Source organism: Podarcis tiliguerta (genome assembly GCF_965153285.1).
Source record: "Podarcis tiliguerta genome assembly, chromosome: 17".
NCBI classification, from domain to species: Eukaryota; Metazoa; Chordata; class Lepidosauria; order Squamata; family Lacertidae; genus Podarcis; species Podarcis tiliguerta.
In genome coordinates this window covers 32,804,644-32,820,425 of record NC_139550.1, presented here as the reverse complement: position 1 = coordinate 32,820,425, position 15,782 = coordinate 32,804,644, and the positions used below count along the sequence as shown (strand labels likewise).

General features: G+C 46.7%; 1 protein-coding gene across 2 annotated transcripts in view; it reads right to left on the bottom strand.

Moving 5' to 3' along the window:
* The window catches only part of LOC310667692 (phospholipid phosphatase 3-like), an 81,996-nt gene that overhangs the window by 38,930 nt on the left and 27,284 nt on the right, over positions 1-15,782 (bottom strand). The window contains exons 4-6 of one of the 2 annotated variants that reach the window (XR_014506331.1): positions 14,387-14,444; positions 5,677-6,601; positions 4,808-5,410 (exon numbers count right to left, since the gene is read on the bottom strand). Coding sequence is in view for 1 of the 2 variants with exons in the window: in XM_083420545.1 (XP_083276671.1) it covers positions 3,714-3,815; positions 6,425-6,601; positions 14,387-14,444 (337 nt within the window). In the remaining variant the exon portion in view is untranslated. Of the gene's footprint in view, positions 1-2,901; positions 3,816-4,807; positions 5,411-5,676; positions 6,602-14,386; positions 14,445-15,782 lie in introns of those variants that run through there. The other variant, XM_083420545.1, reaches the window with a different exon arrangement.

The window sequence follows — 15,782 nt, the reverse complement described above, 5'->3', positions numbered from 1 at the left end:
GCGGGAAGGTAAACGGTGTTTCCGTGTGCGGCTCTGGCTCGCCAGAGCAGCGATGTCACGCTGGCCACGTGACCCGGAAGTGTCTCCGGACAGCGCTGGCCCCCGGCCTCTTGAGTGAGATGGGCGCACAACCCTAGAGTCTGTCAAGACTGGCCCGTACGGGCAGGGGTACCTTTACCTTTTTAATGCTACCCAAGATCAGGAACACCCACATGGCAGGTCTCAAGACCCCTCCTAGTCCAGCCAACTGAACACAGCTGTAACATTTTGAACTCTGAGGATGCCTGGATGGAGAACAGAAAGGTGTGTCTGTGTGTCTCATACCTACAGGACCGCCTCTTCCAGTATGCCCTGCAGAGGACCTTAAGGTCCATAAATAGCAACACCCTAGAGATCCTGGGCTCTATGGAAGTCAGATTAGCCTCAACCAGAGCCAGGGCCTTCTCAACACTGGCTCTGACCTGGTGGAACACTCTGTCTCATGAGACCACGGTCCTGCAGGATCTGATTTCTTTCCGCAGGGCCTGTAAGACAGAGTTGTTCCGCCTGGCCTTTGGCTTGGAATCAACTTGATCCCCTCCCCCTCTTTCCTTTTGTGATGGAACTCCTATTTGGGGACCCCCCTGGCTTTTTTCTGGCCCACGTAGGACCAGTCTGGATAGTTGGCCTTGGTGAAGATTTGACGTTTTCATCCCCAAAAAGTTTTTGATTTGAGTTTCTACTGAAATGAGGCTGCATTTTAATATTGTATTTTAATCTTGTTTTTAAGTTGTATTTTAATCAATTGTTTTTATACCTGGTGTTAGCCGCCCTGAGCCCGGTCTTGGCTGGGGAATAAATAAAATGTATTATTATTATTAAATCAGCCTTCTTGCATCCCTTACTCTACCCAGTTTTGCCCCTGGCTCCTGCCCTCCACTGGCATTTTACCCTCAGGATGGAATGGGGCCCTTGGACCAGGAACATTCCCTACCCATGACTTACGATGAATTTGTCAGTCCCAAATGAGCAGCAGAAAAGAGGCCCATCTACTCCCATCAAGCCACGAGCTGCATTTGGCTTTGAGAGGCCTCAACCCTTTGGAGCACACTCTCCACCACAGCCATCCAGAACAGCTGCTTCACTTGGCTCCCAAGAGATCTTTCCTCTGCTCTGGGCTGGATTAATAGGTGCACTAAGTTTGCAGAAGACCAAGGACTCACATCCCAGGTCCACAACAGTGTCTCCTGCTTCTCTCTTCCATAGTCATTGAGGGGTCAGGGTTCCAGAAACAAGGCTCTACTAGGTCAGGTTTCCGAAAGTCATGATTTGAGGACTTCCCACCCCCAAACACCTTGCACCATGTGACTTTGACAATGGTGTACACCAGTGATGTAGCTGTTTCAGATATCAGGGCTCACTAGGTGCCTGGGCCAGTTGCTGCCTCTCGGCTGAGCCTACACCGCAGGATTGTTTTGGAAAATTTAATGGGGGATGGATGGAGAACCATGTACACCACCTTGAGCTCCTTCAGGGGTGGATTTTGATCTTTCAGATTTCAACAGTATCCTAGGCGGGCTCAAATTTTGGCTCCCTCAGCCTTTTGCCTTCTATTCTGTTCAATTCACTGAATCGGTGGTTCCCAATTGGTGGGCTGCGGACCCCAAGGGTCCCACCAGTGGGATCTGTGGCACCATCCACATAAGGAAAACTCCCAGAGTGATATCAAAATGATCAAAAGTAGGGGGTCCATGGCTTGGCTTTTGAAAAACAGGCGGGCCACAGTATTTAGCTAATTAGGAACCACTGAACTAGACCAGCGGCAAGTCAGCCTTTGAGAGAAGTTTGCCTGAAGCAAAGTCCAAAAATCTGCAGCAGTGGACACACACAAATGCCGCTTCAGTACAAGCAGGCAAACATTGGTAATGGTGGACAAACGGTCTTCGAGGGGAACTGATCTGCCATTTTCCTTCTCACTCAGGAACCCCAGACAAATTGCTGAAGAGTCCTGGGGATCCCCCAGAACACATCAGAGGCAACAGCAACCCAGTGACCCATTCCACTTTTTCCAACAATGCATGTGAACAGAAGCAAACCAGTTGAGCTTGAACTGCATCCAGCACTTAAAAGATTGCTACAATCCTGTGTCTGGTTATACAAGTTTCAGGCTGCTGATTTCAGTGGAACCAAGCCTCTAAAACTGAGTTCAACATCACAGCCTATAAGAGGTAGGTGCAAACTTTTTTTGTTTAGCATTACAGTGATCCCCCATTATACGATTCTATGTGTAAGGTTGCATTGCTTGCTTTAGCAGCAAGGAAGATCACGCACAGATACTGCTCCGTTTCCTCCTCAACCCTTTATAACCCACATCCCCCGCTTTCAGCTAACATAAAAACCCCACAGAACCCTTCAAACTCCTGTAATTCTTTCATTTGAAATTTCACAACTTTTAGTTTTTTACTCACATTGTAACATATATATCTTTGGAAACATTCACCCCCCCGATCATAGCCCCTCAGGAGGGGATGCCTCGCTGGTTGAGAAACACAAACTTATTTCCTCATCGCTCTTTAGGACCCAATCCGGTTTTATACTGTAATCCTGCCTATAGCATTTATCCTCAAAACAATTGCATTATTGGTGTGATTTCAAAGAAGGGTGTGACTGGATAGGAAAGAACATCTGGAGGGAAAGGGTTTGACTCTTCACAACCATGAGGACTAGATGACCACTCTTTGTTTTGAGTGAAAGGTAAGTATCTCAGGAACTCATTCTGTATCAGGTACCAAGTCCTGTGCCAGCGGAATCACAGGATCCAAACGGCGCCGCCAGTGCTTTTGGAACCTCGTGCTCAGCTATGAGGGATGTTCTGAGGTCCATATGCAGTCTACCCTCCCGTAAGTCAGTTATTAATCTAGGTGATTGTCAGTACCATTTATTACAAAAAAACACAACACGTTTCACATTATGGGGAGCGGAAGCGTTGGGTGGGGTGGAGGGTGGGAGGTATCTGGTAGCACCAGGGTGCCCTGGTATGAACTTGCAGGTCCTCCACGATTTTCCAGGCACTTTCCTCCCAACTCCACCCCCCAAGCCTGTGGTTCATTCCTTCATGAATATGCTTCTGCAAGACACATCGCTTGGCCTTTCAAGCAGCTGAGAGACATCACTAGCGCAGCAGAGACTGGATTCTCAAGGAGCCACCAGCCTTTCTCCTAGCAACGCAGCCCGAGTGCATAATGTTTCAAGGGTGAGATCATCCCAGTACTAGTGAGGAGGAAGGGCAGAACTTCCTGCGTCGAAAAAAGTAATAAGATGGGGGATTTCCTTCTCTTGAGAATATCATCTAAAAGGAAACCCAAAGTGGCAGCGATGATGTGACCACTGGATTCTTTGATAGAGGGAAAGCTCATAAAGGAGTGGTCTCATGTGTACAAACCCAAAGGAAAACAAGAGTGCCCTCTCCATCATTGGGAAGACAGAGGGATCTCTGGCACAGAGGTGCCCTAACAGCCTTTCCCTCTTCTTGGTGCTTCCAGCAGCTGGTGCAGCAGTGGATGTTGGCATGGCAGTGAGCAAAAGCTCCCTAGTGGCCCCTAGCAGGTGGCAAGGCAGTGGCTGCCCTGACTGGCGCCGATGTGGGCAGTGAGTGCCAAGCAACTGGCGCAACAGTTCAAGGCTCCTGTAGTCAGCCAGACAAGAGTGCGTCTCTGACCCCCAGCGAACATGCCCTAGCAATCGGTGTGGCAGTCTGAACTGGGAGTGTCCAAGGCGACTGGCGGCAGGTGGCGAGGCTGGTGCTTGCAGTGAAACATGCTGGATACATGGAAGGCCTGAAAACGGAGAGAAGAGAAAGAGGGCGTCAGAGATAGCCAGGCCCACCCAATACCCTCTCAAGAGGCAGCTAGCTGCAGAAGGAGCAGGCACAGCACACAACTTTGCCAGTCCTGACTGAACACAGAATCTCATGAAGGCAGCCTCCCCCAACCTGGTGAGCTGGAGATAATTTTGACTTCCATCCCGCTTGACCAAAGGCCATGCTGGCTGGGGCTGTTGGAAATTGTGGCCAGGGCCGGATTTAGGTTGTATGAGGCCCTAAGCTACTGAAGGTAATGGGGCCCTTTATATGTCCAGATGTCCTTTGTCAACAACAAATTGTCTCTGTTTTTTGTGTTGAATATGTGCTATATGGTCATTTATGGACCAACTAGGTATCTAAAGCCATTTGCACATGTTGCCATGCAACCTGTCCATGCAGAATGCAGGCACCCTAAATTTAGAAGACATCTGAAGGCAGCCCTGTTCAGGGAAGCTTTTAATGTGTGACATTTTAATGTATTTTAAATCTTTGTTGGAAGCCGCCCAGAGTGGCTGGAGAAACCCAGCCATATGGGCAGGGTACAAATTATTATTATTATTATTATTGAAATGAGTGATATTGTAGGGGGCAGGGCCCATTACTTACATTGTAGGAGCCAACACAACACAAAACACTGTTGCTGTATGTAGGTTTTATTTTATTTGTTTTTATCTTATATTTTGGAAATGAACATCCAGGTTTCCCCCCCTTTAAATATTTTGGGGGCCCCCAAGAGAGTGGGGCCCTAAGCTATAGCTTGTTTAGCTTATACATAAAGCTGGCACTGGTCGCAGGCCACTTCACTACAGAACCTGGTTGTTTTTCAAAGGATATCCTCACTGCTGAGCCCATGGAAGACCTGGCTAGGAGTCTTCAATGAAGCGATCATAATAATGAACTGTTTCACAGGCCTGTCCACGACACGCATGGCGTTAAGAAACAGGGCATCTTTCCACGGCTCTCTACTTTTCCTTTTAGAAATTAAACATTGCCTCTACCCTCCCTTGACATCAGTTTAGGCACAAAAAATATCTCAAAGGTTTATTAAGAACCCATTCCTCCTTCACAGCGAGGGATAAGATTACTGAGCTAAGATTCCTTGATTCTATTCCCAGCTCCTAGGAATCTCAACTCCAGGGTTCAACATACTACCGGAGGCTGATGGGTGGAGCTGGGATCCCAATAGCCAGGGTAGGAAATTGAAGGATTTCCTCCCGGCCGCCTGCACACAATGCTAGCAAGGGTGTGCCCATCCTTAGTTATTTCCTGGCGGCTCACACCAAACCCCTGCTCCCTTCATCCAAGTGGATTTTTCTGCATCACTTAGTATAACACGCAACACAACCTGCCAAGCATTGCAACCACAGAGCTTCTTGCAACTTTATAGAAAAAGGGGGGAAACTAAGGAAAGCCAGAGATTAATCAGAGATTAAGGACATTTTCCCTACAAGAAAAAAGGCTAATGTGTTTGGGGCACTATAGTTTAGAAAAAAGCAGAAGACAGAAGGTGACAGCATATTGAAATTTATGAAATGATGGATTAGAGCTTCTCTCTTCTCAATACTAGAACTCATTTTAGAAATTGAGTTCTAGTACGGAGAGCCAGTGTGGTGTAGTGGTTGAGAGCGGTAGTCTTGTAATCTGGGGAACCGGGTTCGATTCCCTGCTCCTCCACATGCAGCTGCTGGGTGACCTTGGGCCAATCACACTTCTCTGAAGACTCTCAGCCCCACTCACCTCACAGAGTGTTTGTTGTGGGGGAGGAAGGGAAAGGAGAATGTTAGCCGCTTTGAGACTCCTTAAAGGGAGTGAAAGGCGGGATATCAAATCCAAACTCTTCTCATTCAGGGTCACTCAAAGAAGCTAGCAGGTTAGCAGCAAGGAAGCTTCATTCCTGGGTCCTGCAGAAACATTTTTGCACAAGCCATATCTGACTCAATTTGCTGCCACAAGATGTGGACATGGCTCCTGGCTTGTCCAGCTTTAAAAAGGGAATAAACAAATTCCTCTTGGGCATGTCTGTTACTGGCTATTTGTCATCATAGCTGAATCAACCCTCCATGTTCAGAGGCAGTCTATCCCTGAATATGTGTTTCTGGTGGACAAATCGTGGAGAGGCCTTGTTGCCTTCAGGCTCTTATTGGGGGCTTCCTGGAGGTATGTGGTTGCCCTTCCCACTCCTGTAAACAGGTGGCTTTTTCTTAACGTCTCCTAACAGAAATGCAACGTAAGCATTCTTAATACATAAACAAATACAATTTGTGAGAAACACCGATCCCCAGAGTGAGAACTAGAAGCAGGCTTGGTTAGGGATGCTTTGCCTCCGTACGAGTGCCGAAAAGTCACACAGAACTGAACTTCGGTTGCAGAATTTCACTCCCAAAGAATCTCAACCCACTTGCTTAAAATGGTTTTCTCCCCTCTGATGAGGAGGAGCTGCTAAGTCAGATTTGCAGAGCAGTCAGAAGGTGGGGATTCCACATCTCCAGATCTCTCTCTCTCTCAAACCTCAACAGGGAGCGACACTCTCCTCCCCCCAAAAGACAAGAGAAAGGGTCAGCTAAGGGCAGAATCAGAACTCACCACCCAGCAAGCCACAAGTGCCCCCTGCAGCAGCCCCACAACCACATCCGACGGATGGTGCCGGTAGTCAGAGATGCGTGTCAGTCCTGTGTACAATGCAAGCATCAGCAGCACAAACTGGACCAATGGACGCAGCAGTCGAGCTCCTCGCCACGTGAAGCGGGCCTGCAAGTAAAACTGGGGGAAGAAGAGGCAGAAAAAGGCTGTTAGCACAGAGAACTTCTGAGGGAGGTTTTGCCAATCTGTTTAGATCAGGGGTCAGCAAACTTTTTCAGCAGGGGGTCGGTCCACTGTCCCTCAGGACTTGTGGGGGGGGGGCAGACTATATTTTGAGGAAAAAACACATGAACGGATTCCTATGCCCCACAAATAACCCAGAGATGCATTTTAAATAAAAGGACACATTCTACTCATGTAAAAACACCAGGCAGGCCCCACAAATAACCCAGAGATGCATTTTAAATAAAAACACACAATCTACTCATGTAAGAACACGCTAATTCCCGGACCGTCCGTGGGCTGGATTTAGAAGGCAATTGGGCCGGATCTGGCCCCCGGGCCTTAGTTTGCCTACCCATGGTTTAGACACATCTTGAACCTTGAGACATCAGCCAGGGATCTACAAGGACCCCAGTCTATTGGAAACAACAGGCCAAGTAAATTGGGGAAAATGTATAAATCTAAATCAAATAAGAACTGGAAATGTAAAGAGAAAGAAGGTTTTTTTTATCATATGTGGTGGTCTTGTAGAAAGGTTAAAGCTTACTGGGAAATGATATATAATGAATTGAAAAGGATGTTCAAAGTAACATTTGTAAAAAACCCCAGAAGCTTTTCTTTTGGGAATTATAGGGACAGAACTACCTAAACTGTATAGAAACTTATTCATGTATGCCACTACAGTGGCAAGAATGCTACTCGCCCCAAAATGGAAAGAAGCAGAAGTCCCAGCAAAGGAAGAATGGATGCAAAAACTTATGGAATACGCAGAAACGGTGGAACTTACCGGAAGAATAAGAAATCAAGATAAACTTTTTATAAAAGAATGGAAGTGGTTTATTGAATATTTACAGATAAATTAGAAACAGAAAAGAACATTGGCAGAATTATTGTAACAACCTACAGTTTTATAAGAGTATATATTTAAAATAGATTAATAAATGAGCAAATTAAGTTAATTAGGATATGCAGAAGATATGAAAAAGAAATTTAAGGAACCGCAGAAAGAGGGGGAAGGAAGTCAAGTTCTGAAATGTTAAAATGATTGTGAATTAAGTGAAATGTATAAGCCTGAAAAGCATATTTTTTTTTAAAGGAAAAAACAACAGAAGCATGCTAAGGGAAGGATCAGGCTCCTGAATACAGAAGGGGAATGGGACATTAGGGGGTTTAGAAAGGGAAGGTGGAGATATTCAACCTACGATGTACGGGTAAATTACAGAGCAGCAGCCCCACTAAGTCTGCTGCAGCAAAGCCAGCAAAGAATTTGGTGGCCCCTTGAAGGATAACAAGCTTATGGTGGCTTAAGCTTCCCTAGGTAAAGAGAGCAAAAGGCACGGAGGGAGCGCTGCAACATAGGGAGAGTGTAGATTTGGACTGGGGAGGCCCCTGTTCAGATCCCCACTCAGCCATGAATCTCACTGGATGACCTTGGGCTGGTCAGTACCTCTCTGCCAAACCTAGCTCCCAGGGCCGCAGCACAGATAAATGGAGACAGCCCACGCATATGCTGTCCTGAGCTGTCAGAAGGAAGGGCAAGAGAGACAACTGCCTGCTTCGTTGTTTCAGATGTACGGTGAATCTGTTTTCTTGGTGTGTTCCTTTGACTCTCACCTTGCAAAACTGATCTCCTACTCGACTTTGTGTGCGCACATGTATAGATGTGCATATATTCCGGTATACAGTGGAACCTCGATTTTCGAGTGTCTCAGAAGCTGAATGATTCAGAATATGAACACTGAAAACCTGGAAGTAATTGCTTCTGTTTTTGAACACACCTCGGAAGTCAAATGGCTTCCACTGCGTGTTTTTCCATTTTTTAAATGGATTTTGCCAGCCGCCCACTGAACCTCGGTTTTCACAAACGTGGGTGGCTGAAGATATTTCATTGGACAGGGGAGGATACCTATAGCTCTCCAGATTTTGCTGAACTACAGTTTCCATAATCTCTGATAACTAGCTATTAAGGCTGGGGCTGGTGTGAGTTATAGTCCAAGAAGATTGGTTTTTCTTTTGTTATTATATATATTTTGGGGTTTTTATATTGTAAACCACCCTGTGATTGTCAGATGAAGGGCAGTACAATGGTACCTCGGGTTAAGTACTTAATTCGTTCCGGAGGTCCGTTCTTAACCTGAAACTGTTCTTAACCTGAAGCACCGCTTTAGCTAATGGGGCCTCCCGCTGCCGCTGCACCGCCAGAGCCCGATTTCTGTTCTTATCCTGAAGCAAAGTGCCCTGAAGCACTATTTCTGGGTTAGAAGGGTGTGTAACTAGAAGCATATGTAACCTGAAGCGTATGTATACAGGTACCACTGTATAGAAATAGAATACCGTACTTTTCCGTCTATAAGACGCCCCTATTTTTTGGCACTGAAATTTCAGAAAATGGGAGATGGCAAAAAGTTGTTGAGCTTTTTTAAGGGAAGAATGCCGAAAATTGCTCACCTGCACGCATTACTAAATCTGCCTCCCATCTGTCCACGAACTGGCAGAAGCTGCCAATCACCCAACCAATTACCGCAGCATCGGCCAATCAACACCATCCATTGACTCAGCAACCAATAACACATACAATAGCCGCTCACAGACGCGGCAGCAACCAATCTAACGTCCACCCTATGCACTACCTATGTATAAGACAACTCCTACTTTTTAGCATGATTTGATTTTTAAGGGGAAAAATCTAGTCTTATACACCGAAAAGGGACGCGGGTGGCACTGTGGGTTAAACCACAGAGCCTAGGACTTGCCAATCAGAAGGTTGGCAGTTCGAATCCCCGCGACGGGGTGAGCTACCATTCCTCTGTCCCTGCTCCTGCCAACCTAGCAGTTTGAAAGCACGTCAAAGTGCAAGTAGATAAATAGGTACCACTCCAGCAGTAAGGTAAACGGCATTTCCGTGCGCTGCTCTGGTTGGTCAGAAGCGGCTTAGTCATGCTACCCACATGACCCGGAAGTTGTACGCCGGCTGCCTCAACCAATAAAACGAGATGAGAGCCGCAACCCCAGAGTCGGCCACGACTGGACCTAATGGTCAGGGGTTCCTTTACCTTTTATACACAGAAAAGTACGGTAAGTTTTTGCACCCTGTCATAGGGCAGCAATTTTGTTTTTTCTGTTGAGGGCTACATTCCCTTGGAGGTAATCTTGTCGTAGCTGCATGCTGGTGAGGAGCATGGTCAGAATCAAAGTTGTGCAGAACCACTTCTTCCTCGCTCCCCTTCCCTCTAACAACACCTACATGAAAACAGGCCGCAGGCTAGATTAAATTAGGCCAAAGACCACGCGTGGCCCAGGAGCCGCAGGCTGCCCACATCTGTTTCAGGGAAACCAGACAGCCAGACAGGTCCTGTGTCTCCATCTCTATCTCGCTTCCTCCTCTCAGCCACTCCCTGTTTCCAGACTGATCTCCCACAGGGGAAGTGTCCCTGTTAGGTTGCCAGGCAAATCCCTCTTCTAAATATAGGAGAGTAAAGCATGACAGATTCTCAGAAGCCACAACAACAAAAATAAACAAATAAACAAATAAAAATAGCCAAACTGGGAATAGGAGGCACAAACCAAAGCCCCAAAGACTCTGGAGTCCCATTTTGGTCTCGCATGGTCTTTCTGAAGCCCTAGTGGCAGTTTCTCACATCACTGAGGCTGCACTGTGCCCTTCTTTGCTTTGCAACTGAAAAGCTCACAGGAGCCTGCAAATCCACATCTGCTAAGCCTTTAAGCCCAAGCCCTCAAGGAGGAGATAATAATCTACGTCTTCCGCATTTCATAACAGGAAATTGCCGTAGAGAAAGGTATGTCTGCTGACTCCAATAACTTCACCTGGAGCCAAAATTCCTGGTTCCCATCCACTTCCATCTAAATCATGCACATTCCACTTTCTTCCCAGAGCCTAGTATAAATGCACATATCCTCCAACATTTCACAGAAGAAAAGAGGGATTCAGCTGTGTATGTATAAGATAATTTATATAAGGTCTACTCTCAAACACCACTGCATGAGCCCTCCCCCCGCCCGGTGCAAACGAAACCATAGACATCCCTGGAGGCTCTCTCCCATTGCTGTACTAATTTACTCTCTGGTAGACAGCCCTGCACCAATTCAAAAGCAAAGAGGGTGCTTGGTTTTTTAATTAAGGATATGCCAGACTAACATCATTTTAAGGCAATTAGGTTTTCAACAGCTCAAATTGAACCAGGCACATGAAATGGCATGGTATAACATAGCACAGTGCTTTGGTGTTAACATGCACATGGATTTACCGTATTTTTTGCTCTATAAGACTCACTTTTTCCCTCCTAAAAAGTAAGGGGAAATGCGTGTGCGTCTTATGGAGCAAATGCAGGCTGCGCAGCTATCCCAGAAGCCAGAACAGCAAGAGGGATTGCTGCTTTCACTGCGCAGCGATCCCTCTTGTTCTGGCTTCTGAGATTCAGAATATTTTTTTTTCTTGTTTTCCTCCTCCAAAAACTTGTGGTCTGTGGTCTTGTGGTCTGGTGCGTCTTATAGGGCGAAAAATACGGTACTTATTCAAGCACTAGAAACGACTCCGGTATCAATTAGTTTATTTATATGCAAAGAACAACCAAAGACTGCACATACCCTTTCCATGGCTCCCAGTACGTTGCTGAGCACAATTCAAAGTGTTGGTGCTGACTTTTAAAGCTCTGAAAACGGCCTCGGCCCAGTATACCTGAAGGAGCGCCTCCACCACCATTGTTCTGCCCGGACACTGAGGTCCAGCTCCAAGGGCCTTCTGGCAGTTCCCTCTCTGTGAGAGGCCAATTACAGGGAACAAGGCAGAGGGCCTTTTCAGTAGTGGCACCCACCCTGTCAAAGCGCCCTCCCACCATATGTCAAAGAGAAAAACAACTACCAGACTTTTAGAAGACACCTGAAGGCAGCCCTGTTTAGGGAAGTTTTAAATGTTTGATGTTTTATCGCTTTTTAATTATTACAGTAATACCTCTGCAAACGTCCATTTCGTCTAGCGTCCATTCCAGCGAACGTTTGCAGCAAACCTGGAAGTACCGGAACAGGTTACTTCCGGGTTTGCTGCTCGTGCATGCGCATAAGCACAAACTGTTCTGCTTAGGTGCGCAGACATAGCACTTTGCCCTGTGTCCTTTTCGGCTAGCGGCTGGGGCTTCTGAATGGATCCTGGTCGCAAAACAAGGTACCACTGAAACCCAGTCAGATGGGTATGTATGTATGTATGTATAAATAAATAAATAAATACTATTTCACAGACTGAAAACAGTTCAAAAGCCTAAGTGGATAAAAAGGTGCTGAAAAGACCATAGAGAAGACGCCTTAAAAGTCTCTTGGTTTTCCCTTCTCTATGGAGCCGCTACAAAAAACCCACCTCACTTCGCTTGATGGAGTCACCCAGAGCAAGATCTGAAGGTTTGGGCAGGTAAAAGCAGGTTTTAGAAACCCAAGGGACAGGTCTAAAACCTGAACAAACCTATCATCAGCCACTAATACGTAATTGAAGAGGTATCTCCAAAATACCCCCAAAAGGGGCAGTGACTCCCCAGGACCAGCCAGGTACCAGATTTGGGGGGTGGGGGCAGTCCCTGGTCAACAAGTGGAACGTGTTAGTATAAAATGCTTCTATTTTCACTTCCAACCTCTTTATCTGCTTACAAGCCCTCTCATTCCATCTAATCAATATGAAGACCGTTTCATTATAATTTCAGTAGCAGCAGACCCCACCCCCCAGCAACATTTAGGAACAAAACACAGCTGTAATGTAAGAAAACATGGCTGATAAAACCAACACTTCTCCTGTTCAACTTGGGGGGGGGGGCAGACCTGTGACCCTCCAGCTGTTGTGGGAAAACAACTCCCATCATCCCTAAAGCACCGGTCAGGCTGGCGGGAACCCAAATCCGTCTGGAGGTCCACAGTTTCCCCATTTCTGTCTTAATGCTTCTACTTCTTTAACATTCAATTTTAGATTGTTTGGTCAGCAAGGGAAATTAACCGCCCCAGCCAGCCACCTTTTCCTTCCTCAGTGGAAAAGCTCCGGAGATTCTTGGAAGCCTTTCCTGGCTTGGTGCCAGACTCTTCCTTCCATGGATTTTTCTCATCCCAACTACATTTACCCTGCAAACTTAATCAGAGTTTTATATCAGTTTTTGCTGGAATGGTCTCTCTGCAGCACCTTAGGAGGTGTAGCTTGGTGAGGATGCAAAGTTTTGTGTTCAAGATCCCCCTCCAAACTATAATTCCTGATGTTGTCTGGGTGGAGGGAATAACTCTTCAACCAATTTAAGTTTGGGCTTGGGAGGTGCCCCATAAACCAAGGATCATTGGGTATACAGTGGTGCCCCGCAAGACGAATGCCTCGGAAGACGAAAAACCCGCTAGACGAAAGGGTTTTTCATTTTCTGAGGTGCTTCGCAAGACGGATTTTCCAAAGGGCTTGCTTCGCTAGACGAAACAGCCCTGCCTCTCCTGTCATGGCGACGGTCGCACGCTCGCTTCCCCGCTCCTCCGGCTCCCTCCCACCTTCCTGCTGATGGCTCCTCCGGCTCCCTCCCACCTTCCGGCCGACCTTCCGGCTGCCTCGCGCCGCTGCCCACCCCCCTCGCGCGCTCCCCTCAGGAGCCGTTGCCGCCAGCAGCCAGCGTTGCAGCTGGAGTCACGCTCCTGAGCCCCGCCGCCCTCCAGCAGCCGCGTTTCACGGTGTCCACAAGGCGCGGGTGAGTCCAAGGACCGGCTGCGGCAGCTGCCCTGCTTCTCCCCGCCCCTCCCCGCCATTGTTAGTGTTTAACTGCAGTGGTGCTTCGCAAGACGAAAAAACTCGCTCTATGAAAAAACTCGCAGAACAAATTAATTCCGTCTTGCGAGGCACCACTGTACTTGAATTGCACCCTCCTTCTGTTCCTCCTCTGGGAAGGAGTGGAAAGCCCCTGCAAGATATCTAGGCAATGTAAGTCCAGGAGCAAAGTTAAATTTATTTCTTTTTATATTGATGTGACCACATTGGTAGCTTCTTACTTAAAGGCGGTATATAAATGATTTTAATAAACAAATACAAATAACATGTAAATTCACAGTTAAGGGAATGCAGAAAAGGGTCTTCAAAAAGATGCTTTGGAGAACGAAGACTTCTCAAAGAGTCTATTTCCAAATTATTTCCCCACCAGTCTGTGGAATTTTCTGGTACAGTGGTACCTTGGTTCTTGAACGGCTTAGTTGTCGAACAAACAAACCAGAAGTACGTAAGTGTTCTGGTGTGCGAACGTTTTTCAGAAGCCAAACGTCCAAGTGCAGGAAGCTCTTGCAGCCAATCGGAAGCTGCGCCCTGGTTTTTGAACGGTTTTGGGAGTTGAACAGACTCCCGGAACAGATTAAGTTTGCAAACCAAGGTACCACTGTGCCCAGAATGGGTTGCTAGGTAGAGCTGTCAGGTCTCATTCGCTCACCTGTGAGCATCCGAAACAAACTTGGCGGAGGCTGCTCCACACGACAAACTATCCACATGAAGCAGCTCCTCATATGCATCGCCTATTTTCACCATACCCATGTAAATATTTCCTGGAATTATGCAGGAAGCAGCTCAGACCTATGGCACAAAGCTGCTGCTCTGAACAGCTGTGTTTCCTGTAGACAGCGACGCAGCTGCTTGCATGGTGAATCAGACCCCCTTTTACCCTGTGGCTCACAGGGTGGCCCGCAATACAACCACCCAAAGACCTTCCACACGTAAAACTGCGCATAGGGACTTACCACCAGGTACATCATGGTATACATGGCAAAGGAGGCATGGCCGGAGTAGAATGACTTCCTGCAAGAGAAAATGGTTGCTTTGTTAGAAAGAACAGAGAATGCAGTCTGCTAGATTATTACGGCAGAGGATTTCTGCTCACAGATCATGACAATGCAGTCCCTGTAACCTATTTACAACACTGTTCCTTCAGACACTTCTCACACCACCTATGCAAAACAGCTTCCCTCTGTTTGATTCCTACTTCCTAGCAGTAGGGTTCAACTGAGAAGAAGAAGAAGAAGAGTTTGGATTTGATATCCCGCTTTATCACTAACCAAAGGAGTCTCAAAGTGGCTAACATTCTCCTTTCCCTTCCTCCTCCCCCACAACAAACACTCTGTGAGGTGAGTGGGGCTGAGACTTCAGAGAAGTGTGACTGGCCCAAGGTCACCCAGCAGCTGCACGTGGAGGAGCAGGGAAGCGAACCCAGTTCACCAGATTACGAGTCCACCACTCTTAACCACTACACCACACTGTTGGGCAACAGCTTGGGTAAGTCCCACTGAGCTAAATGCAATCTAACCCATTCATTTTAACAAGACCAAGATATCCTGGATATTAACTGTTTGGCAACCCAGGTTCAATGAAGTGGTTAAAATGTTGGACAAGGGCAGGAGAGCCCCTCCCCCCTCCCAAATCTGTACTCAGCCATGATGCTCACTGCCTGAGTTTGGGCCAGCTGCTCTCCTTCTTGCAAGGAAGACCACCTTGAGCTCCTTGGAAGAGGCGGGATATACAGTGGTATCTTGGTTCTCAAACACCTTGGTACTCAAACAACTTGGAACCCAAACACTGCAAACCCAGAAGTAAGTGTTCCGGTTTGCGAACTTTTTTCAGATGCCAAATGTGCTTTGTTTTGAGAGCCACACTTCCGTTACGCTGAGGTCTGTCTGTTTTTGCTATTTATTTTGTGTTTTTGTGGTTCTTTTTGTGTGTGTGTGACTGTGTGGAACCCAGTTCAGCTCCTGATTGACTGATTGATTGTGTGACTGCAGTACGTTGTTTAATCCTTTCATTTTATGGATCAATGGTCTCGTTAGATAGTGAAATTCATATTAAATTGCTGTTTTAGGGGTTGTTTTTAAAAGTCTGGAACGGCCCCAACAGATTAATTCATTTTGCATTACTTTTTATGGGAAAGTGCACCTTGGTTTTGGAACAGACTTCCAGAACAGATTAAGTTTGAGAACCAAGGTACCACTATACTTGTAACAAAAAAATAAAATTAAATAGTCTTTGGTTAAGGTGTGAAAGCTAGACACCTAGGTCTTTGGGTTTTAGATCAACGGTGACTAGCGACAAGATTCTATGTTACAATGTGCACATTGTTTTTTTAAGGGACTTTGACCCAGCTTC